General features: G+C 40.8%; 1 protein-coding gene across 2 annotated transcripts in view; it reads right to left on the bottom strand.

The window, feature by feature from the left end:
- The window catches only part of LOC137892632 (epidermal retinol dehydrogenase 2-like), a 35,038-nt gene extending 9,547 nt beyond the window's left edge, over positions 1-25,491 (bottom strand). The window contains exons 1-7 of one of the 2 annotated variants that reach the window (XM_068737913.1): positions 25,376-25,491; positions 25,188-25,262; positions 23,721-24,048; positions 18,349-18,480; positions 17,928-18,027; positions 10,441-10,585; positions 7,039-7,164 (exon numbers count right to left, since the gene is read on the bottom strand). In XM_068737913.1, the coding sequence (XP_068594014.1) occupies positions 7,039-7,164; positions 10,441-10,585; positions 17,928-18,027; positions 18,349-18,480; positions 23,721-24,041 (824 nt within the window). In that variant the 5' untranslated portion in view covers positions 24,042-24,048; positions 25,188-25,262; positions 25,376-25,491. The remainder of the gene's footprint in view (positions 1-7,038; positions 7,165-10,440; positions 10,586-17,927; positions 18,028-18,348; positions 18,481-23,720; positions 24,049-25,187; positions 25,263-25,375) is intronic. The other variant, XM_068737914.1, reaches the window with a different exon arrangement.
- Positions 25,492-26,068: the final 577 nt, after the last annotated feature.

The raw sequence follows: 26,068 nt of genomic DNA, 5'->3' as shown, positions 1-26,068 counted from the left end.
GCTTCCAACAATCCTTGAAGAACTCTTTCAAAAAGGTTTTTTTTCAGAAACAATTGGTTGTGGGTAGAACCTCAGCCCTTCAGGAAGAACCCTTATCATTTAAGAGTGTTGGGATGTTACTAAAGTTATGACTCCAGCATTGGCGAAATCCCACCGTTATTTACAAGTCTGTATGGACACAATTTTTTTAAATGAAAGATATTTTCTTCAGAGTTGGCTGAAGGTTTTGTTAAGTGCTGCAGTGTGCTCTCTTTTGTTAATGTTGGAGTTAGTTGCTCCACAGCAATGTAAACCCTCATATGTTGTAGTATTCTTGAAATACTTTACCTTTGTCTTACTGCACCGTCATATTGTTTGAGTCCACAAAATGAAGACAAGCCACACTGTAATTAAAGGGGAAGTACACCAATTGTATACATCAAACTCTGTCTCCAGGTGTTGGGTAGATCTACTGCATGTATTAAAAAAGTAGTTTAAAGCATTTAATGTATCCAGTGATATTATTTGAGTCTGGAGGTGTGGCGCTACATTAGTCGCTACCAGCACAACACACCCAAATCTCCAACCGAACTGTCGGCAGCGGAGTTGTATTGTGGGTAACGTAGGCACCAGGTTTAGACAAGGAATGCATGACATAAAAAAGATGGTATCTCTGGTTCTTCACGTGTCCATCAATGTTGTAGGAAATTGATGCTTAAGCCATGGACATTTTTTAATGATGTGAAAGAACCAATTTTGTGAATCTGTGAATCGTTTCAGAGCAGAAGACGATAACAGCCTTGATTCATTCACCCCACCACTTAAAGATTATGTTTTATATGCCCTTAATGGCATTTGATGTACTTTGAAGATGGAGCATGAAGGTTATGAACATTATGGTGCTACTACAAAATCATGGAGTGAAGAGATTCTTTCTTGATGCTCAATGCTGGATTACCATGTGTGCCAAAGGCCCAAAGTCCACCAGGACTAAGGACTACTTTCCGTTTCGTCAACATAGCAAGGTTAATCAAAATGTAATCAATAATGTACAAATCTGTGAATTCATAAACACAGATATAGATCCTCATATTCCCACCAGTTGTGGATGCTTCCATTACTTTTCCAGCCACTGGCACCAGCCCATGTTCCACATCAATTTAAGACAAGGTTTCCAGTCCCATATGCTTTCACTGATTGCCACTATCCACATTACATCAACTCTAATGTTCAGCCCAGCCCCCACTGTTCTCTCAGTCAGCCTCTGCCTTTCACTTGAATCATCCAGGCTTCCTACTATCTGGTCCCTCATAAAGGCTTTTTTATTCTATACATGCAAAAATTGCTCTGTTATTCATATTTTGTTCTGTTTTGAGAGTGATTCATTAGATCTGGGTAGGTTGCCTTTAATGTCTTCACTGTTTATGTCCCCTTTATACTTGTGATAAAAGATTGTATAACTAAATTAACCTGAACTCGAAATAATGAGGAGAACAAATGGCTGGCATTTAGAAACGACAAATAGACTAAAGGGAAACGCTTTTGAAAGTGAAGTGATAATTGAAAAATGTCCACCACACTACCCTTACACCGCCCAGTGAATCACTGCACACTGATGAAGTCAAAGAAAAGGTCCAGCTGAGATGGCCTCAGGTTACGCTTTGATAAATGAGGACGTTCATCAAAACTGCCTACGCACAGTTGTGCCATAACTGTGCTCGTGGCCGTTTTGAAAGCAGGATGTGGGATCTATCAGTTTGTAGTGATGCTCGAGAGTGTGAGTCAATGTCAGCAGACACAGTGTCAACCACATTTATTCACCGCACTGAGAGGAAGTAAAAGCAAAGACCATATTGTAGACGGAATGGAACTGGAGAAATACTGTTTTTCTGAACACAAATTCTTCTTAACATCAAACAGCAGGAGAAAGACTTAGTAATATCATGACATGCTAGGCTACAAGAAATGCATTATTTATCACTTAATGGAAGCAAGTATCTTTTCCGCACTCCCGATCGATGTAAAGCTACCATCAACAGAACCCCCGGATGCTTTGTTCACATTAAAAAGCCTAGAAAGGGCCGGCTGCTCAGAGAGGTGGAACGTCGGACATGACTCTGTACTGGTGGACATTATACTGAATTTATCAAGACAACAGGTAAACATGGAAGATCTGTGTTTGCATTGACTGAGGAACAGGGGAAATGGATAATACAGTCGTTCACTAGTATAAGCCTGTCCCAAATAAAGGCCTACTGTAGTTCTCTCTGCCACTGAGGCAATGAAAGACCCAGACCTGTCTTTTGAGAATAACTGGAGCATCTACATGCATATCAAATGCCATTGGATTTGTATGAATAAGGAATGACTGCATGTAGCTATTTAAAGGTGTAATGTGTAAGATGCAGCCATCATTTTTGTTAAAAACATTAAAAACATGAGCTTACATTATCAACAGAATGTGAAGAGGTTACAGGGTTGACTTTATTACAGACGTCTACATTTGGTGATACAAGGGTATCTACTGAAATGAGCACGCTAACCAGCTAGCACCAGCCCGTCCTGTCTTGTAGTACCACTAGTACCTCGGGAGGCGATAGCGAGTCACTGTAGAGTCCAGTATGTCCTCAGTCCACGACGAGAGGACCAGGAAGTAGAGCTGTCCGAGAGCTTGCCAATAATGCATCCATTGTCCGTGTATGTCTTTAATGTTTGTTTATTGGATGAAATCCAAAGTGGAAGAAACAACCCTGGCCTCGTCCTCCCCGCCATCGAGAGGCTGCTTAGCCAGGAGGACATTGCAGACGTAGGAACCCACAGCTTAACAGTTAGCTTGATAACACATATTTGATCATGCTGGTTTTTTGAGTGTGGATGAACCATAACAGCCACACAGCCTGGTATGGTTCACAGAGCTGGTTTGCCTGTTGGTGAACATGATGTATGAATATGGGTGTGGTTTCCACTTTTCTAATATCCTGACCTGACGAAGATCCAAGTAGGGTCAAAACAAGTCTTTAACAAATGTCTGTGGCATGGAGTAGTGCAGGCGTTACCTTTTGCCTTATTGATGCAGTTTTTCTGATGCGTGTGTAATTAATCTTATTCAAGAAGTTTTAAAATGATAGAATCATTACACGGTGAAGTGCATACAAAAGTCTTTCAATAGAATAGAATCACGATGAAATCATATATTGAGATATCGTGATACACAAGAACAGCATCTAAATTGATACCAACTCAAATTTCTCAGAAAATCTGATTATTGTGCACTTCAGTTCTTGATTATATGAGAACACACTCAGTATTTTTCACTTCAGAGTGTAGAAAACCATGTATTTAACTACCCAAAAACATGCTATATTGTGATGAATATAGTTATTGAAATATGAAATGACCTGTATCGTGAAAGAAGATTTGGGCCGTTTTGCCCAGCCCTACTTCCAATTAGCCTCAGTGATAGTAGTGCTACAAACTACTTTATCATAAACACATTCAGATTCATGAAAAAATAAACAATCTTTATTAAGCACTTAATATCACACAATATGTAGTAGACATATATAATAGACACTCACATTCGATCAACACCTGTACAAGCTTTTGTCAAACTACAGAACTTGTCTTCCGAGCTACTCTTTATCTATCGATGGCATTCCAAAAAGGTTCAGTTGTGTCTGGGAAGCAGTGTGTCGTTAATGTTAAAAGCAGACTAAAGTGTCTGAGGTCAAAATAAGCTCCCCGTCAGCTGTGAGAGTGCTGCATGCTGAAGCCACAACCACCAGAATAACAGTGCCAAGTAGTGCTAGTGGATAAGTCCTTGCTGTGTGTGTGTGTGTGTGTGTGTGTGTGTGTGTGTGTGTGTGCGTGTGCGCATACAGTATTTTGCGTGTTTGTGTTAATTTCTTATAATTTTTGATCTGGAGTTTCTCCATCTGAAGTGAACTGCATTAAACAAAGAAAAGAAACCCCAACACACAAACAATATGGCAAGCCCTTTTAACATTTAACTAGTAATAACAATTGTAGATATCAACATTTGCTTTTTGAATAGATTTCCAATATCCATCATGTGAGTAGCAATTCTAATTAAAAGATATCTACAATGCATTTCTCACTAGTCAAATTGTTCTTTCTTGATACCAACAATCCATTTCTTACTAATGGAAATGTTGATTGTAGATATCTTTCACCAATTACAACTTGTATCATTGATTTCTATTCAAAGTCAATTACAGATTTCTAAAATTTAATTTTGTTATGTTAAACAGACATATCCATAATGTAACTTTGACTATTTGCAATTCTGATTAAAGATTTGTACAACTCAATTCTCACCCGGCTAAATGTTAATTGTGGATTCATTGTTATTTGTGGTAATGAGGATATGTAGAATTGCTCTTATATTACAGATATCATATCGGGATTCTAATTCTAGTCAAAATTAAATTATTGGTATGTCAGCTTGGAATTCTAACTAGTGTCTTGTAGAATTACACAACTGCAACAAGTGGAAATTATATTCTTACAAGTAATAAGTGCTTATATATGAGATATCTACAATTCCTTTTATAATTAGTCCAAAGTGAATTTAAGATATCAAAAAAGTTAAATTGAATTAAAAGATATCTGTAAATCAGTTTTGACTAGACGAAATGTCATCTCTACACGTGAAAATATATTGGGACATATATTGTTTTACAGACATCATAAATTAACATTTTACATTTTGAAAACTAAATTGCTACTAGTCAGCTCTACTGATTAAATGTTACAAAGGCTTGCCATATACATCAAACTATAGTCCCGTTCCAGCCCCGGTAGACGGTGAGGTGGCTGTAATATAAGAAATGTAATGTGTGCACTAGTGCAACTTGTAGTGTACACTTGTGTTAGTGTGGCAGTCTACTTGGACTGACATTCCCAGGTAAGAGCTGAGGAGGTAGGTCAGCTTCCACTGCAGAGCACTGAAGAGGATGACGGAGGGACAGGATGAGAACATGTTCAGCTGCAGGCAGCGCATTCAGCAATTTACCTCATCAGTACACAGGATCCAACGCACACCTGGTACCTTTTAATGTTCTGACACCGATAATGCCGGTGATAGTATTTTCTCAAAATGAATAACAAAACCTCTCTGTGTCTCGTATCTTTTCACTTCGTGATCAACAATAAACACTAATGGTGACCTTTCCCCCACAACTTCTTGTTTTGTTGGAATTTCTGAATTCTGATTTTGCACTCAAACCAAAGCTTGCCGAACATTAACTTTAATAACCAACATTAGTGGCTCACAAGATCAAATGCAGTGTACAGGATTAAAGGCGCGTGCAGGGAATTGGATAAATGAATCATGGACGACATGTATGATGCGTTTTAACACATCTTATGCTTTGGTCTGGATGGAAACATGGTGGACTGCCATGTTACACAAACACAATTATCTAATTTGTCAAGAGGACCAATCTCAATCATCCTCACAGTATACACCAAATATGGGCTAAAAGAGCGCTGCTAACCAACAGAAGCTTGTTGTTGTAGATGATTAGTGCCACAGAGGTAAAAGCTGGAATCTGCACCTCTGTGACCCCCTCGCAATAACATCTGTACTCCTGAACAGCAAAACAGAATTCATGGGCACGACTTGCCATTACAAGGCCCAACGTAACCGAGGCCACTCCTCGTCAACGGAAAATGGATGAGTCATCCTCCACCCTGGAACATACGCTACTGGGGTTTTCAATGCAGAAAGATTTCATAATGTATTTCTCTAGTCTCGCTATTGATTGAAGTGGCTGCGTATGTATCAACTACAGCCGCATTTCCACCAAGAAGTCCCTGGTCATTTGGGTCCCGGGACTACTTTTCAAGTAACTATGAGGTTTACTGCGAGACGCCATTTACTTCAGTTGCAGCGGAACTGTGTGTTTGACTAATCCCCGACGGGAATCCCTGACAACCCCAAAGTTCCTGTACTTTCAGAAAGTACTGTATCCCGACCAGGACCTGTTTGGAGGTAAAATGTCCCCTAAACTTAACTAAGACCCCGGTCCCTGTGGTTGAAATGCAATGAGCTCCTTATTAAATTCCTAGTCCCTTGGGAAAGTTCCTGCAGTCAGAAAGGGGCTTCACACAGCGAGCACCATTACAACCTACTTTGAAAATTAGATTCTTCACATGCTGTTAGAATAGTACTTACTAGTTACTACTGAGAGAGCTTGACTGCAGCGTTTGTCAAAATCCCGTCCTCCCTTAAAATGTTTGACCTCGACTACACTGATTTGTCTCTGGAGGGCTGTTTTCACATTCCTGTTCTGAAGCGGGAGATGTCTGTGCTCTTCCTTAAAATGTGAGATTCAAACGCTCTCTGGACCAGCTAGATTTGGCACGACACAAATTTGAAGGCCAACCGCTGTCTTATACACAGACACACATCAAGAGGGAAACAAACCTGAAACCTCCGACACAGAGCCAACTTGTCAGGACAGAGGGTGAGAGTTAGCATTAGCACAGTGAAAGTTTTGACAGCAAGTACTTTTATATCCTTTAAAAAGCATCTGCAGAGGAGCTTTACAAATCTTTTCTATTATATTTCCAGACAAACGTATCCAAGCGAGAACAAGGATTTAAAACGCTTAACAGACCACCTGTTCCAGTCAGACTGACCTCTGACCCTTCATGTGACCTCACATCAGGGAGCAGGGCGACCAGTCATACTGTCACTGTGGTCCAATCATCAATATGATGAAGTTAAGTACTACATGTTGTTTACTTCATATTGCTATTGTTAAACATTAGCAAGATACCCGATATTAAGCTAAAACCCATGTGAGCAGCAAAGTCAACCACAAACATTCTCTCATAGACATATATGAGACGTGGTCAACATAACAGTACACACTGCATATGGTGTTGGGAGACATGAACCAACAATGGACAGACTTATGTTCTATGCACCACTGAGTCAGTAGATATGAACTACCCTGTGACAAAGAGGGATGTGTGTAACGTCAGTGCAGTCATGAGTAAGAAGACGAAGAAAGGTAAGAGGACACTCACTTCTTGAGAGCAGTGATGAGGTACATGCTCTTGGGCATCAGCAGGAAGACCTGGTCTGTGAGCACAGCATTAATAATCTTCTTGGCCACATACTCTGGATTCAGGATTGGCAGCAGCGTTGGCCACCTGATGAATGCAAGAAAAAGGATTCAGAGGGAAAATAAAAATACAACTGTTAACAGCACTGAACCACCTACAAACAGTTATTACATTCACCTTCTCTCTTAAATATTACTACAAAGACATTTGAATCCATCCTAAGCAGCTCAGAGTGTTTTGTTGTTCTGTGTTGTTTACAAGGGTACAAGTGTGAGAAGTAGAAAGTGACATGCAGGTGTTTGGTGCTGGCGTAAAGCATGTGTCCTGCTGGCTTCAGGGGCCCGTTGGACGGATGAGGGCAGGGAGACAGAAATAAAGACGGACACAAGTCTCCAAACACCTGTAAAACCTGACCCCAGGATATCCGGATAGGTGTGTGTGTGTGTGTGTGTGTGTGTGTGTGTGTGTGTGTTAAAAAAGCAGAAAGACACTCTCAGTCCCGGTGTCTACCAGTCTCACCACAGAGACCTCGGGCTGGTGGCTCCTCTCTTGTTAGAGCGAGTTTGTGTTACTCAAATGTAGGAAATTAGAAGACGCATTAGTTTCTAATGAAGACATAAACACCTCACCAATACAGAGTTTCGGGAATAAAGGAGCAACTTGAATATAGGTTTGTGAGATAATAAAGCTGTCTTTGCAACAGATAAGTCGTTACTTCATCATAGCTTTTGGACTCTCACTTGGTTTGAGTCACTTCATCTCTCGACAGAACACCACGATTGACCTCAAAGTTTACGGTCGCAGTAGTGAAACCGGCTCGAGGTGCGAGTGGCAGAAAATGGCGTAATCGCGTTTGAGGGTTTTGAACGGTGCGAATGTGGCTCAGTGGAAGAGTGGGTCGTGCTTCAATCAGAAGACCGGCGGTTCGATCCTCGGCTCCGCTAGTCCATGTCGATGCGTCCCAACTTGCTCCAGAATGCTGTGGTTATGGTGTAGTGTTATAGCGCTTTGAGTGGTCGGAAGACAAAGAAGGACAATACGTTTTTACAAACAGGTCTTCATTTGAGTACATCATTTGCAGCCAAAACAAATAGTTTACAGGATATTGAACCTTCGTTTCTTCATGATACATGTAATACTTGACTTGTTTCTTTACAGGGCTTGTATAAAGGCAATACAGTATTCCATGAATATGAGATACGAGTTTACAGATAATTACAATCCCATCTCATCATTGTGGAGGTTGCTTTATGGCCGGTTGGTTTATTTGCCGACTACACTCGTTGTCTTTTTGATTGCTCACAGTTCATTTTGATTGTACACCCTCTGGCGTTTCGATGTTTATACTCTCTGCGCTGCATTATTCTCCGGAACGCCCGTTTGTACAGAACGTACAAACAAAATGAACTGTGAAGAGTCAAAAAGACGAGTGTAACCGGCAAAATACCACAAAGACGAGGTGGGAATGTAATCATCTGTAAACACACATCTCATATTCATGACTATTCATGAAGTATTAAAGCATTATAAAGAAATGTTGAATATCCTGTAAACTATCTGATTTGGTTGCAAAATATTTTGTCAAATGTAGATTTTTAACACCTCCAATTTCTAAAGGATCTGAAAACAAATTGGGCTGTTTTGTATAATGTAAATAGTGTTTTTATCAGTGAACTATTTGTGACAGTCACATGATCGCGCACGCATCACGCAGCAAGCTACAAAGTTAACGATGACCGACAAAGCGGCGGCTTCACTACGGCGAGTAGAAACAAAGCTTCAGCCTGATTGCACGTTTTTTTTAGCCACACAATGTTGAAACGGAATAGCACAGAATCCTGTCTGCAGGTTAGTTCATGCACTTCACTGATAAACCAGAGAATTTTACAGTAACTGTGGACTTCATAATGGAGAAAGACAAGTTTTGCACCATGTCAAAACGTCACCCCCTCTCACTCGCCTTAATATTAAATAAAGTCTCTTCTGTATGTGTATTCTAACCCGACTGCTCTATTTCATGCTCCGTTAAAATCGTCCTCTCTGTCCCTCTCCTTCTATACAGTCAGTTTCATTTCCCGGATTCATTTTGGTTGCAGTTTATTCCGTTGGAGGGTCCCTGGTCTTTCAGGGCTGTCATAAATAAGACTGTGCTCCTAATAGACATAAAGGAACTCTTACACCTCCTCTGCCACGACAAGTCAGTTCATCTCACGGCAGTCTTCTGAACTATGGTCATCACAGCCGGGCAATTAAGCCCACAGCCAGCACCGCTTAGTGGTTTTCTCTACGGACACACACACACACACACACACACACACACACACACACACACCTCAATGAATAAAATCTATAGGGAGCTATAAACGCTAAAGCCGAGGACCGACCACGATCACAGAGAAAAAGGAGAGTTGAAGGAAAAATACATTTGAACCATTTGCATGATTGCTCAACAGTGGCATGGCATTTTAAAAGAGCAGAAAACAACAAATGGTGGAGGACAGTGTGATCGGAGTGTCAAAAATATACGTGGGGGGAGATGGAGAGAACTTGTGTGATTGGTTGATTTGAGCTGAGCCGAGGCGATAATGGCCAATCGTCTGAAGTCATCAGAGCGATGCAAAGAGATCTTTATAGTTATAGTCTGAGATGTGATTAGTGCTGATGGCTGCAGCTCTCTTCATAAATAAAGTCAGGGGTCACGTCCACGGGTGACTGCGTTCATCACAACTCAACACTTTTAGCGTGCCAATACACGTTAATACAACTGGTGTTTCGATGAAAAAATTATTCCGTAGCTGAGAACTGTCAGGGCTCCAGACTAACGGTGTCGATAGAAAATGTGTTTGCAAAGCTAAATTAGGGTAATGAAGGAGTGCATGTTGGGACTTAAGGGATTTATTGTTTGACTTAGTTTTTTTACCGTGGTATCGAAATGTGACATCCCCAATAACAACAGCACTATAACAGTACTTAACCCAAATAGCCAGTCATTTATTTCCTCACTTCCTCCACTGGTATTTCTCCAGGTACAGTTCATGGTTTGATTGGTCCAGTTTGACATTAAACAGCTAGAACCAGCCATGTTGTCAGTCCAAAATGTCTTTACCTCATCGTTTTCTCCCTTTAGATATTTGTGTGAAATTATGAATTCTTGAGTTATGGCCAAAAAACGGTTTTCTGAGGCCACAGTGATCTTAGACCACCAAGTTGTAATCGGTTCATCCTGGAGTCCAGGTGGACTTTGGTGCCAACGTGAAGAAATTCCCTCCAGGAGGTCCTGAGATATCTCGTTAACGAGAACGGCCACGGCTGTCTCCAGCGTGGAAGCACAAAAATAGGCAAACGTCACGTGAAGAGACCTACTTGGTTTGACATCCGTCGAACATTCCAGTGTTGATGAAGTACGGGCACACAATGGTGGTCTTGATGCCGTCCTTCCCAGTAGCCAGTAGCTCCAGACCCACAGACTCTGCAAATCCTACTGCTGCAAACTTACTGGCACAGTAGTCTGCAGGGAGAGGAGGAACAAGTTTGAGTATTTTTACAAGTTAACAACTTATTCCCAAATACACTTGTGCTCACTCAAACGCCTCAACAACACACTACATGTGAAAACACTAGGGCTGCTTGATTTTGATTAATATTGAGATAACGACTATACACACGATTACTCATTGACTATGTAGACTTCATGCATTCAGAAAGAAAAAAAATGTTAGCACATTTATCGAGATAACGCATCGATCTGGTGCACTTTGAGCACAAAAAGAAAAAAGGCTGGTTTCTAAAGAACTTTGACCAATTTAATCCTAATCACAGTGGTTGTTAAGGGTGAAAGGTGCTTTAAAGCTCACAAACGGAGCCTGAAGCTACCTTCACCCCGGGGCCGGCCAGCTTTGTGGAGCGTTCGTCCCTGACCCATGAGGGCCAAAAACCAGAGAAGACAAGAGCACGATTGCGAAAAGTAACACGGCACAATAATCACTTCATCTCTATCTTGTGTTCATAATTGACAATAAAATGAAATGAATCGCTGGGCTGTAGAAAAGACTGTGCATCCATCCAGACTAGTGTTTTCATAAAGAACCTTGTCAACACTGAAACATAAGACCAAGCATGGCTGATCAAATCCCCATTTTGAGTGCAACCTCTCTGACCAGATAAATACAAAGCTAATGACAACAGCTGTGCTGTAAAGACTTTACTTCACTCCATGGCTCAAATACCCATAAAACCATATTATTTAGTATGCCAGAAAAATATGTAATATGGCCTCATACATATTATGTCAAATGCAGTGTGCCAAAAATACCAGGACGTTCTGCTACATGCGGTCACATTTTGCAGTATGAAAACCAGCATCCTCTTCTGATTATTCTGACCCAAAATCCTCTGCACAGCACAGCAGATATGTGAGCAAGAAGGTCAAAGTTCAAGGTGCCATGTTATGAGTGAGTAGCAGTCCAAATTGAATGCATACTGAATGCAATGGTATGTACTTTGTGAGTGCAGCTGCAGTATTTACTAAAAGTACAAAAAAAATAATTTTAGAACACAGTGCAAGTCTGGTTGCATCATCGTTTAAAAAAAAAGCTCTGATTTCCACATCCACACGGACACACACACACAACATGAGGCCAGCCTGTTTGGATTAAGGAGAAGTATTCCGTCTGTCCTGGTTCTGAGCATTCACAGGCAGCATGAGAGAGAACACACACACACACACACACACACACACACACACACACACACACACACACACACACACACACACACACACACACACACACACACACACACACACACACACACACACACACACACACACACACACACACACGACTCAAGATTTGAGACTCGTGAACAATTTTTACTTTATGGTTTATTTTTTTTTGGGACAACAATCAGTGAAAAACTTGTGATGAGCTGAATGCTGTTCCCTCCATTATCACGTGTAACCTCACACATGACTCAGCTGCACTGTGGCTAGCACAACACCTAACTTGATCAGGTGTTCGCTAAAGTAGCTAACTTTATCGGAAAATCCATGCAGGCGTAACTTCCCCTCAGTTCGTCTACGGATGTCGACAGGACCGACTCGTGCACATTTACAGCCACCATGTAACATGCACGCTTATCAAAATACAGCATATAGATGATAAGAAGTATCTTGTGCCATGGTTACACCTATTACACAATCACTGATAAGGCACTCACATCTCTCTGACAAATATGGGTGAGAGGGTGACTCACTCAGAGTGATCTATTGATAGTAATATTCTGTGGTTCTCAAGATTCTCTCAAGATAAAGTTCCATTAACTACCCATTAAAGAGAATATTCTAATTGGGAAACAAAACTAGAACCGATGAAATAACTTTTATTTTTACAATCAACACTTGAAATGAAGAAGGCACTTGAAAACACAAGGTAGTACAAAATGTAAACCGTACTTTGGCGTTTCATTTTTACCTCTTTACCTTTTTACTTTTTGTTATTTTTTACAAAATGTACCAAAACACTGGCAACAAGGAACGTCTCGGGATGATAATAATAATAATAATGATAAGAAGAAGAAGAAGAAGAAGAAGAAGAAGAAGAAATGTGAATCATACTCTTCAAACTAAAAAGGCGATCTTTGAATTGACATCAAACACTGTTACTAAACTTGTTTACAAGACATTTAGCTATGTAGAGGGATGGTCCCAAAATGAAGATGATCAGATGTTCATGTTGAAATGTGTTCACATTCACTTAACATACCTTAGTGAACTGACCTCATAACTATGACCAGGTTAAGCAACCTGACTGGAATTACACAATGTTTTTGTTTTAACATCAAAAAGGGACAGTTCACCCCAAAATAAACATATTTCTCATCTGACCTGACATGAAACCTGGTCTGGACTGTAGCACTGCAGAGTTAGAACATAGCTATCTGTACAGGAAGAATGGGACACAGTTCAGACTGTATCTTCACTTTAAAAAAGATAGAATTAATGGTTCAGATCCTCCTTTACACAGAAAAACTAACTACAGAGTTGTAGAGACTACAGACACACACGCTACACACAATCAGGCCATCATGTGTCAGGGAAAAAAATGGAATCAAGCCGAAGTCAAGCTTCTGCTGTTGGATGAAGAGGAGGAAAAAAAAGTATGTAGTAATAGTAATTAAAAACGGCTAATATCAACCTTTCGACCACATTTGTCGTGATGCGGCATCAAAAACAGGAAGGCGGCGGTGGTAAAGTAGTAAAGCCCGCCTCTTGCTTGATTTGATTGGTTGCCAAGGCAATTGACATTGACGGATGATGTGACTCTGTGCCTGGCGCCGAAAAGTTGAGAATATCTACGTGAACTTCATCTAAAAACCGCCAGAAAATTGAGACACACGGGGAAAAAAAAAAAGAGCGACGCTGGGCCATAGGTGGATCGTACCATATGCTACCATAGCATAGTTTTGCTGCCGACGCGCTTCTAGCAACACATCTCTGTGTGATCAGCCGCTCAGAGGAACACCAAACTACAAGCTTTTATCAGCCAACGTCATTTTACAGGACCGTTCCTGCAGTCTCTCTCTGAATACACGATGCAGCACGAGGGATCAACCATCAAACTAAGGCATAAATAGGCCTACATGGTCTCATTAGAGGTGTCACGTCGGAGGACCGCCCTGCATACACTGGTCAAGTGTCCAACACTTATCTTTATTAGTCAGCATATCCTGGTCTAGTTATATGAATCGTACCCACTGTGTCCATCTCTTTCATATTGTTTTTTCTTTCTTCATTTTGTAGGTTTCCAATTCCCAAAAGTAACACCAGGCATTTTATACAGAGTATTGTAGATGACTGTTTAATACCATAGAGTTTTCATACTGCAATGAGCAATGGCTCCAACCAAGTGCAATTATTCTATGGTGGCGTTTGTTTATGCGGAAAATGTAATATGTTTTAAAACACAGAATAATCTGCTTATTAGCAGTTCAATCAACCTGCTTCCTCTAAAATAGGGTTGCTATAATTTAAGTCATTTCATCTTGAGTATCAACAAATTCAAGTCTAATGCAATATTCATATTCATATTATTCAAATATAATTATACAACATATCACTGTATAATACAGCTACACTGCACATTCAGTGGTAAACAGACGTATGAATTACAGCCAGTATTATAGAAATATATTTACAGAAGTTGTGCCGTTTCTTTAATTGTGTTTCCATCATAAAATATGGATGGTTCACTCAAGTGGTCTTAAACTAATAAAAAAATCAAATACAGTATACCATCAGTTCACCAGCTATATATCCATTTATGAACACATAACTTTAACTTCTTCTTTGTGATTATTTTTTGGTTGAGAACTTTTTGGATGGATGGTAAATGGACTGTATTTCAAGATGTTCTACCTTAGCAGATATCATTCACACACGCCACTATAACGAATGCTACTAGTGAGGCTGTTGATTTTCAAATTATAACAAATATCAGTCGTGTCCGTTATGTGAATTTATTCACAAACAACATTTTTTACATTGTTGACCTGAAACACAACAGATGTATAAACTTTGAATGAAAGTTGATACCAATACCAGTGAAACCCCATGATTCTCCATAACAAATGTGTTACCAAGGTAAACAAACAATTAACATGCATGTTATGCAGCTAAAGAGGCACAAGAGTCATAATTCCATTTCACATTGATGTGAAGACAACTGTATTCAAGTTGCTCTGGAGCAGAACAAGCTACCTAGCTACCTAGCAGCTAACAGTCGCTCTGTTCCAGGCGAGCTGGGCCAACACTTCTACATAAAAATTGTAATTTAATTTCAATCTTCATATACATAAAAGGTATAATATACCAGGCAGCAACCTCCGGTTCTGCCGAGTGAAGCTGATGCAGAAGTGTCTTAAAGCTGCATTCTCTCTAGTGTCCAGCAGGGGACGACTCCTCTGGTTGTATAGAAGTCTATGAGAAAATGACTCTACTTCTCTCTTGATTTATTACCTCGGTAAACATTGTAAAATTGGGTTTATGGTCTCAATCTCTAGTTTCAAGTCTTCTTCAATACAGCATGATGTTCATTTAGCAAATTATGCTCCATTTAGAGTCAAACAGACCATAAAGCAGGTTATACTTTAGGGCGGGGCTCCTGCGATCACTAATATAGAAGCAAAACTGTTGCGTTAATCTGGATGTTTTTACTTAAATCCCCCTCTGATGCTCTCGTCATGTGCAGCACTCTCTGATCATGAATGTGAATAGAAATTTCGTCTGCAGTTATGACTTCCCCATATAAATTATTCATATCTCTTCATATTGTTTAGAATGCTCTGTAGCCCATTGTACATCCCTGGAGGCATTCAGGGCACAGTGTTTGTTCCGAGGGTCCGTCAGAGTAGCTTCAGCTCTGCTTGTAATAACTGTCCCCTGGTCAGTGGATGCTAATCGTAGCTCTGGGTACATGAGCTGCAGACTCATCGTGGGGTTTTAAACCAGCAGTGTTTTCTGACTCAGTGTTGTGAGTAAAGCAACCTCTGGGCAGAACAAGGTACACAAGTTAGCAGGCAGCAGCCCCGATGAAATATTCCCACCGACGAGTGTCAGAGGGGGATTCATGCAAAAACATCCAGAACAACAACAGTTTTGTCTCTATATTAGCGACATGAACCAGGTCTCTAAAGTCCCGCTGTTATTGTTCCAAACGGCTTTGAAACTTTAGCATATTGATCATGTTGGGTTTGAAGAGAGGCTGCCTCTCCTCTCCACAGATTTACTACATGATACTGTAGGACACTAAAGAGCATCTGAACACGTTAAGTGAATAAAAGCCATTTTCACTTCAGTGTTAAGTGCTTCACTTTAGTCGATGCCAGAATTCTGAAAATGTGACGGGACTCGTATTTTTCTACAGCACCACAGGTACCAGGGGGGCTGGAGACTAACGGCATCTAAAATCTGAAAGGAGGCAGTAAACTCTTAACTAATAGTCTTTTGGAAAACCAAACCAATGGAGGTGGTAAATGGACTGCACCTATAAAGCGCTTTTCTAGTCTTAACAACCACTCAAAGTGCTTTTCAACACAAGCCAGCATTCACACATTCATACACTGCTGGCAGAGGTTACCATACAAGGTGCCTGTTTTTCCGTGTGTAATACATTCACATGCATACTCACATCAATTTGGGATTTACTATCCTGCCCTGCCCAAAGAAACTTTGACATGTGGACCACAGGGGCCAGGGATTTAACCACCAACCTTCCGATCAGTGGACGACCACCCTAAATCCTGAGATAATAGTAGTACTTAATAAATTTGGCCCCAGCATGCCCCTGCCCAACATTTCCAGACAAAGCACCCTAATGCTACATTGTGAAAAACAAATCCATGTGGAACAGGATTTGGAGGAGGAGAGCTAGTTAACGTTAGCCGTTAGCAGCCGGTGGGCAGCAAAGTCCTGCATGGCTAAATAACAAAGCTAACAGCTAACGTTAACGGAGGTTACGATGAGATACATTATAATGCGTTAAAGCTCTTTTTAGTAAAAATGAGTGTTGCAAAGGTACATTATAACGTTATGATGCGTTCAAATGTAATCTTAAAAAAAATTAAGTAAAAATGTAAAACAAATAATATATTTGAAAAGGAAAAATGCAGACTCTGAACTGGGCCCTGGACAACATTGTAACCCAGAAGAAAAGCCTAGTAAGGATCAACAAATTGAGAGACTTGTCATTAAATTGTCAGCATATATCAGACATGTCAAACTCAAATATTCCGACCCTCGGTACAATTATATCCGGCCCGCGAGAATCATATGTCTATCATAACTGGTCCGCTACACCACAGAGCTCCGGGACGAAACATGGCAATGTTAACTGGCCTTTTTGTGCGACATAACGAAGCATCTCAATGCGCTAAACCTCCAGCTTCAGGGACGGGGACGTGTGATCACAGACATGTATGATACAGTGAGAGCTAAACCGTGTCTCCACCGCTCCCGACTGCGCATTTTGCTGATAAACTGAGCGCACATGGCACAGAGTTCACTCTGCGATTTGCCGACTTTGCAGCTCAGAAATTTAAATTTGAACTGCTCAGCAATCCGTTTGCAGTTGACGTGGAAAGAGCACATGTGCACATCCAAATGGAGCTGATAGACCTCCAGCGTAACGACACTCTCAAGGCAAAGTGTGACTCTGTGGGCGCTGCACAGTTTCCAAGCTTCATCCCCGAAACGATGCCTCAACTCCGCCTACATGCTGCTCAAATGCTCTGCATGTTTGGAAGCACATACCTGTGTGAGCAGCTTTTCTCTTTGATGAAGATGAACAAAAACCCATACAGGAGTCATCTCACTAACCCTAACCCTAACCTTCACATTCATCTTGAGGGTTTCCACAGCACAGAACTTAACCCCAGATATTAATGAACTGGCAGCCAAGAGAAGATGCCAGACATCTGGCTCTGGTACATAAGCATAAAACAACGTAGCCTCCCTAAACATGTATTCTTCTTGCACTTTGTCCAATATCCCTTCTATCCTGTTTATTAAATGTTGACTCTATTTGGACCTCAGCGTAGTTCCAATTTTTTATTTTGGATTGAGTTTGACACGCCTGCTGTATTATGCTTAAAGGTGTCATTTTACAACTTTTTTGGTTGTTGGTGTTTAATGTAAAAAATGTGCCGCGGCTCAGAAAAGGTTGAAAAACACTGCATTAGACTACCAATTTCCACCCCGATTTTGGGGAATTTTTCTACGAACCAAAAGTTTGAATTTGAAAGAAGCTGTAATACAAGTGACATGCATGATATGGTCAGAAGGAGGAAACACACACCTGCCAATCCATTGACTCCTATGAGTCCAGCAGAGCTGGAAATGCTGACAAGATGGCCGTGATTGTTGGCGATCATGGCAGGAAGGAAGGCCTTGTAGGTCTGAGCAGAGACACAGGAAACACATTAACCATCCGGCTAAATAGAGAAACATAAACATGGCATTTCATTTGCATGAACTATCTAGATCATTTTACAAAAAAAAAAAAAAAAAATTAAAACAGAAAATTGTCAAATCTAAATTTTGTTTCAAAAACTCAACTGCAACTTTGCTCAGTTGTCATCATGTGACCTTAATATATAACTAGCAGTACAATACTGACTGATCTGCATCTAAATCCATATGCTTAATCAAGACAAGGTCTCCATGAGAGAAGCTAATGTGTGTGGTGATGTTCTCGTCGTCTGCTGAGGCTGACTGACCCAGAAGTGAGCCATGGTGTTGACTTCCACCGTCTTCTCAATCAGGGAATCGGGAGCGTCCATGAACTTCTTTCCCGTCACGATGCCAGCGTTGTTCACCAGAATGCTGACGTCACCCACCTCTCGCTTAACCTGCGTGGAGCAACAGGAAAATGTCCATCACGTATGATGCAATCACATTTCTGTAAATAAAGACACACCGAAGTGCTTTGACAAAATAAAAACACATTACTTGATGTTGACTGATCTCTTTTATCTGAATGTGTACATTTGTTTTCCTTGTTATTGGTCTCTAAATTATGGCTCTGTCCGGCAACTGCATATAACAAACACCATAACAGACTTGTTTTAATGTACTCGGAAATTGTTTTTGTTTGCCATATCTAATTGTAAATGTTCTTATTTTTTATTCTTAAATTGTGTCTCATTGCACTGTTTATTGTCACGCATCAATCACCAAGCCAAATCCTTGTATGTGCATTCATACATGAATCCCACTGAATTTCTTGGCATAAACCCTCCCTGAGTAGCTGGTTGAGGGTTAGGTATTGACCTCCAGTCGGTCATAAGACCCGAACAAATCAGTTTACCGGTAACTCGGCGAGCCTCGACGTCTGGCCAGTCATAGCGCTTGAATGCTACAAAGGGCGGGTCTTGCCAAGAAAAACAGCGGGATCCCTTCTTTTATAGGTTCCTTGGTTTGGACCAATCAATAATGTGTCTGCTGCGTGTGCCAAGTGCAATCCCATTTAAAAGCTGAAAGGCAATCAGATGCGTCTCCAGGGAATCCTACCCTGAAACCCTTCCGGTCTTTACAAGTACTGGACCTATATGTATGCCGTTAGCAGAAATGAACCTCGGTGGTAGCTCCAGGCAGATGGATCAAAGCACCGGAAAGCAGGCGGAGTATAAGCTGAACCATATGTTCTGGTGTGGATGTGTGAGTTCCCCATGCGCTGCAGTCCTTGTGATGTCAGCCAGAGGAGGGTGTAGATACACGTTGAGTCACTGTTCTTTGGCCCTCCATCCAAATTAATGCTTTACTGCTCTACTGGCTAACAGCGCTACAATCACTGTGTTATGCTCCCTCCATGTCTTTCAACTGAAAACAGACGGTGAACATAATAATTAAAGCGTGAATCAGGTAGACGATCACAGAGAGAAACACAGGTTGGACCAGCTGAGACTGAGCGGAGCTGCTAAACACATGTTGGCTGTGATCAACAGGACAAAGAAGAAGTGATTCAACCCGTTTCCCTCTTATTTAGGCGGTTGAGTGTGGAAGGAGATCTTTATAGGGCACAACCTAAAAACAACACATTTCCATATGCAAAGCGTGATTTCTAAGTTGCCGGTGTACTATGCTGGTCGAACCCTGGGAGTCCAGCCCTGGGTCTTTGTGGTGGTGCAGAGGAATTTGACCCCTGCACAATTAAAGAGTGTGACTGCTGATAAATGGACACAATAAAACTACAAACCGCCTGGATTATTAGCTGTCCTTAATATAGGGTTATGCTGATCAAGATATGCGTCCACCAGAACAGAGACAGAACCCTTACTTCTATTAAGACATGTTGACTTCTACCTTCAGTGCTACTGTCATAGAGTTGCTTCTATTTTAATTTAAATATTTTGAATACATGTTCTGTGTGTTGCTAAGAGGGGCTGTAACTACAGTCCTCTGTGCAATCCTGTATAATGACACCGACGACTCCTTGGATAAAAAATGGATCCAGCAGGCAAGAAAACAAATCGGGGGTGAAAAAGGTGTCAAAGGTGTGAACCCTCTTGGGTGCTCCAGGGGCCAATCACGCTGAAATTTCATTTTATTTATCTATAATTGTTTTGAATTTTTCAACTTCTTTCATTCCGCATTTTGTCACTAATTTATGAAAAGTATAAAATAACACATAAGTAAAAACGTTGTTGCTAGTGAGGAAGGAGTCCTGTTTCTCCCCTCAATGGACAAGTGTGTGCTCTCTCTAACTATGCAACAGAATATAATAACAAATATTTGAAGTTATTATTGTATTATCAACTTTAAAAAGGCAAAAAGGGAGCATTTTAAATTACACTGTAAGAAAACTGGACAAACACTTAGGTCACAACAAGCTATAAATCTAAAATGCCATAAAGCAACCTCCACTATGTTGAGGAGGGATTGTAATTATCTGTAAACTCATATCTCATATACATGAAATACTTTACTGCCTTTTTACAAGCCCTGTAAAGAAACAAGTCAAGTATTACATGCATTATAAAGAAACAAAAAGGTTGAATATCCTGTAAACAGCAAATTATTTACTCAAAGATTTTCAACACCTCCTGTCTGTAAAGCATCTCAAACCAAATCAGCCTTCTTTGTGTAATCCTAGACATGAACAGAGTTTTTATCAGTGGACTATTTGTGACGGTCACATGATCGTCAAGTTACAGAAATTGAGAGGCGCATGACCACTTGCCACACGCCTGCCGTCATTTTCATAAACTACATTTCTATATAAAGTGAGCTTTACACAGCACTCTCTCTGCAGCCAAGCGAGCATTCTAACCACAAACACTTTGTGACTCACAGAGTTGTTATTGCTCAGCTATGAAGGAGAGGGGCTGCTACCCGGATGTTTTGTACACTGCTCTTTACTAATAAGAGGACAAATGTAGTGTTTGTGTACTTTGTGTGGTAGTGTTGTATAGTTTGCACTACAGCTTTTTACTGATGACTCCTGACGACTTTGTCTTTGACTATTAATATTAAAGACGCCCAGCTGTCAGTTATGTACTAAACACAGGTGGGAGACGAGGTGCGTGCTCGACACTGACGACGTATTTTACACTGATAGCGGGAAGGCGTCCGCCTGCTGAGGGACCCTGTTTGCCTTCTAACAGTACGCTTGTCGGGAGACACTTGAAGTCCGTTTAATATTTAATATTTATTCATTCAGTTTTCAGCTGCTGAATCAGGGCTGCGCTCTCGGTCAACATTGGTTTTCCCTCTTTTCATTGACATAAACAGTGTTCTTATCGACAGCACAAAGTCTAGAGCGGACAAAACCGGAGACAGGTTGTGACACACTGTGCCGGTTCACGCTCCCGTCTTCTGTGGACTGAATGATGTCACTTTTTGAAAACACCTTGCATCAGGCGATAATTAAGATGCTGCTGTTTTAAGTGAACTGTGTCGGTGGCTGTCCAGATCCGGCTCTCTGTGTTCTCACTTCAGTCCACATACAGTCAATAAAGTGTCTGTTTACACAATAGTCACTCCTCCCCTGCCTCAAGGGCGCGCACACACACACACACACACACACGCACACGCACACACACACGCACACACACACACGCACACACACACACGCACACACACACGCACACACACGCACACACACGCAGCTAGTGGACTTTCCCAGCAGCCAGCATGAAGCTGCACTATTTGTAGGACTTTGGCATCAAATTACTCCCAGGATCCCGTTGGCAGAACCAGTTCATGGTACAGGAGCTGGGCGGTGCATGATTTACATACTACTGAACATGGACAAACAGTGCACTGTTCCTCAGATCTGGCCGCGCCCGTCGGAAAACGCTGAAGCAACGCGTGTTGTGGGGTAACCAATAGTTCTAACAGTTCGGATGAATCCTTTAAGCAGCCAGCTTTAGTTCATGCTTATCGTAGAATTACAGCTAGATTCTAGATGGTTACAGTTAGCAACACTTTGCTAGCTACCATAACCCGATGTCAGCTGTTTACCCCAAGTTACTGGTTCGTTGGCTTACAAAGTTTATCCTCTATTATTGGATTTATCGTTAAAGTTAGCAACATTTAGTTTAGTCACGATAACTAAGAACATTTAGAAAAGAAAAGTAATTCTAATTAGAAGTGCGACTCTTCACTGGCCTCTTGATTCCATTACGATTCACCTGACAACAACGTCTCAATGCAGCTCATCCTCACTTTCCTATTTTACTGCTCATGGCTTCTTTTTCATCAGTTCACACAAGCAGTCCGATAAATCTGAACTCATTTAGAAAGTGCTTTCAAAAATCAAATCAATCATGTAAAAAGCATCATCTGTTAAATAGCAGTATGTGAATGAGTCTCCTCAGTAAATAAACATTACAAAAACTAAACATGAATCCTTCTGCAGTGCATCACAAGAGTGCAAATCAGCTTTAACACAGCAACTCAAGACAGCACACTGAATGCTTATGGAGTTTTACACTGCAGGAATTAGCCTAGCAGCTAGCAGACTTCCCCTCACTCGTAGCTCTTCTACTCTGACTTGGTGCGCTACAATCTCACTCAGAGCATCTCCCGACAGAACAACACCACGGCTCACTTTCAGCCCAACAGTGTCGTCAATACCAGTATTTCGTGGCACTCCTAATCAGATTACAATGAATGGTAGCTAGCTGAACTAAAAAGCCTGTATTGAGTGAGGCCCTTCCTTAGTTAATTCAGACAATATGTCAGGAGGTCTGCAAAGGATCCAAACAGCAATGTATCCGTCTTGGTATGCCCCCTTAAGTAGTTGAAGATGTTTGAAGATACAGTTGGGTCCATGTGTATTTAACACTATTTATTCCTGATTACAGAACTCCTGTGACGTAGCATTTCATATTTCTGGAGGAGCAATGAAGAGCTGACGGGCTGCTCAGTCTTAGAAAACTACACATTGAAGGAACAACTTCTCTCTTTGGACACATTATATAACACAGTCTGGTGATTGCAACTGGTTGCCTCGTATATTTTTGCAATAAAATAAAACAGCCCATGTAATACTGTAAGTAATATTAATCCCACATTACTCATGAGGCATCAACATGAATTACGAGTTACGGATAGCACCGTTTGGTGTGTGTGCGTGTGTGTGTGCGTGTGTGTGTGTGTGTGTGTGTGTGTGTGTGTGTGTGTGGTGCTGAAATAAAGCTGAGGAGATCATTAGACAGATGTCTCAACAAAGCCAGGTCTTTTATTTCATATGTTGCCATAGGCAACAGCCTGTTTATGTATTAATTTGTTTATATCCCCACATATGAACTTATTAGTTTTCATGGGCTTTCACAGTAATATACTTTAGGTGATCATTGAACATTCTGTCTATTTTTGTTTCAATAAAAAAAAAAAAATCTTCAAGTCAGATTTTTGTCCTCATCACTCATTAGATAATACAAACTAAGTAAAGTACATTATGTAAATAATGATCAGAAGTTTGACAGCTTTTGCTGTTGTCAAAAATTCCCAAGGAGGAAAAAAAAAACGTACTTGACTTTATGTACTCCTGACTGAACGTGTTGCAGTAAACTAATGAGGACGACAAGGGCCCAGTAGGGTACCCAGAAGACACAGCTGTAATTGGTGGAGCGGACACCCTTACCTGGTCAGCCACTCGGTAGACCTCGTTCTTGTCGCTGCAGTCACACAGGTAGTGGTGGACTCTGCTGGCTCCGCTCTGCTTGGCCAGCCTAGCCGTCTCCTTCATCCCGTCCTGGTTGATATCCCACAACACCAGCACAGTGCCGAGAGCCGCGAATTCCTGAGCCATGAGGCGGCCAATCCCGCTACCAGACCCCGTGATCAGCACCACCTCGCCAGCTATGCTCTTCTTCCTTTTGGGCACGAAGAGGTGGACGAAAGATTCCACATTGTACCAGATGGACAGCAGGAGGACTTTGAGGGTCTCCAGGAAGAAATTCATGATGGATCTTGGAAGGAAGGAAGGAAGGAAGGAAGGAAGGGAAGGACAGAGAACACATTAGAGAGAAATAGAAGAGTAGTGCAGGGATGATGCATTTTTGTAGGCCAACCAGGAAGTTAGCATGGCACTGGTTCCATCCACAAAAATGGTTTTGGATTACTGCAGAGAATAATCTCTGTGGCAGGTTGGCAGGTTGCCGTTTTGTCACAACTCGGTGCTTACTCTGAACGTAAGCGAGGAACCACTAGTTAGCTCACTGCCACAGTGACAAGTCCAATAAAGTTTATTCAAACTACATGGATGTGCCTTTAGTGCAGACAAAACATAGAGAATATCAGCTTTAGTTTGTGCAGTTCTACTACAAACAGAAATTAATGGAGTATTTAATAATACTAAAACTAGCTCACTAAAGCACACCTACACAGTACTGATTAAGAAGATTTTTTGACTGTTGAACTTGGATAAAACAATAAAATTATGTAATAAATATAAGTGTTAAATAAATAAACTTTAAAACAAAGCATAACTCTCTGGGACATGTTATAATGAGAACAGCTGTCATTTAAAATGTTTTCTACAAACTAAATTAGAGATGGATGTTGGGAGTTTTCTGTTAATTGTTCATCTATTTACCACTTGTCATTTTCACACTAGAATTAAGTATTTGAACAATATTCTATAAATATTTTTAATGTTAAATCAAGACTTACTTATGCATATATAAATTACATTCACTTATTGATTTAATTCAATCACTTATTACAGGTTTAAAAAAGGCTTAAAACTTACAATCTTGGACTCATATTGAAATCAGTAACTGTGTGCAAAGTAGGAAGAGAACAGCTCTACAGCAGGCTTTGAAGAATGCGAGTGATGAATGTTAAAGTTTCTGTGAATAGCGGTAACTTTACGGGCTAAAACGCGTGGAAACGCACGGTTATGTAAGCAAAAAACACGCACTGAGTGAATGATCTGAGGGGTTAACCTGGGTAAGAAACTTTATTTTAAAACCTTTAACAGTTATCACTGCGCGATAAACTAAAGACAAACAACGGGTTTGTTTTTGCAAGAAAGCGGGAAATATGTGACAGATAGGACCTAGCTTGATAATGCGTCCGTTTATTCGAAATTGAGATTTTAACTTACCAAGACAGAAGTCCAGAGAGCTGCTGACAATGGTTCGCGGGCACCCAGAGTAACGTTATCAGCTTTACCCGAGACCTTTGCTCACAACATAGGCTAACGTTACGACACACTCCGCTCTAACCAAACGTGTGTGCTTGTGCAGAAGTTGATAAAAGCAACGTTAAAGCTCCCGGAGCCGGTGAACGTACCGTGATGTTTGGCTGAGTTTCCTGGGTGAGGCTCGACCGTTTCTATAGCCTCGGGAGACACAATGCAGGTTATAACATCAAACACAAGCAGAACGCTACTCGACGGGGAGAAGCCAGATGTGTCACGTGACAAGCAATCAACCACTCCCGGCCCCGCGCGTCTCCTCTGGCACGCGAGGTATTCTGGGACTTGGAGTGTGTATGTTTTTTCACTTTTTTTATTCAATGTAAGTCGAATGTAAAACTAACACTACAGCTAAATAAAAAAACAAATGACAATTATAAATCAGTTTATGGATCAGCAAACAATAAAAGATGAATAAACATTGCAAGAGTGAAAAAATATAACAATGAGTAATCTTTAAGATTGTATTGCTTTTTATGTAGTTACTGATCAACTTTCCTCAGAAACAGAAAATAACATTTGACTGGATAATCTGCATTTGTAGCTGATATTTGACTGGTAAAATGACAAATAAGTAACAAGAAATAAAAATAAATCTGAATGTATTAACTATCTGTTTCTAGCCAACAAAACATGATGTGAATCAACCAGCAGGTGTGAAGTTTGCCTCGTGACGAATGACAACCCTCTTATTTACATAATAAAGAGGAAATGCATGAATAAATGTATAAAGAAAATAATACAGGAATAAATACGTTTTGGAAAATAATTAGGAAGGAGAAGAGGCG

The sequence above is a fragment of the Cebidichthys violaceus genome, unplaced genomic scaffold (genome assembly GCF_023349555.1).
Source record: "Cebidichthys violaceus isolate CVI_PGR_0920_01 unplaced genomic scaffold, fCebVio1.0.p SCAF_8, whole genome shotgun sequence".
In the NCBI taxonomy this organism is placed as follows: domain Eukaryota; kingdom Metazoa; phylum Chordata; class Actinopteri; order Perciformes; family Stichaeidae; genus Cebidichthys; species Cebidichthys violaceus.
This window is presented reverse-complemented; position numbering and strand designations above follow the sequence as displayed.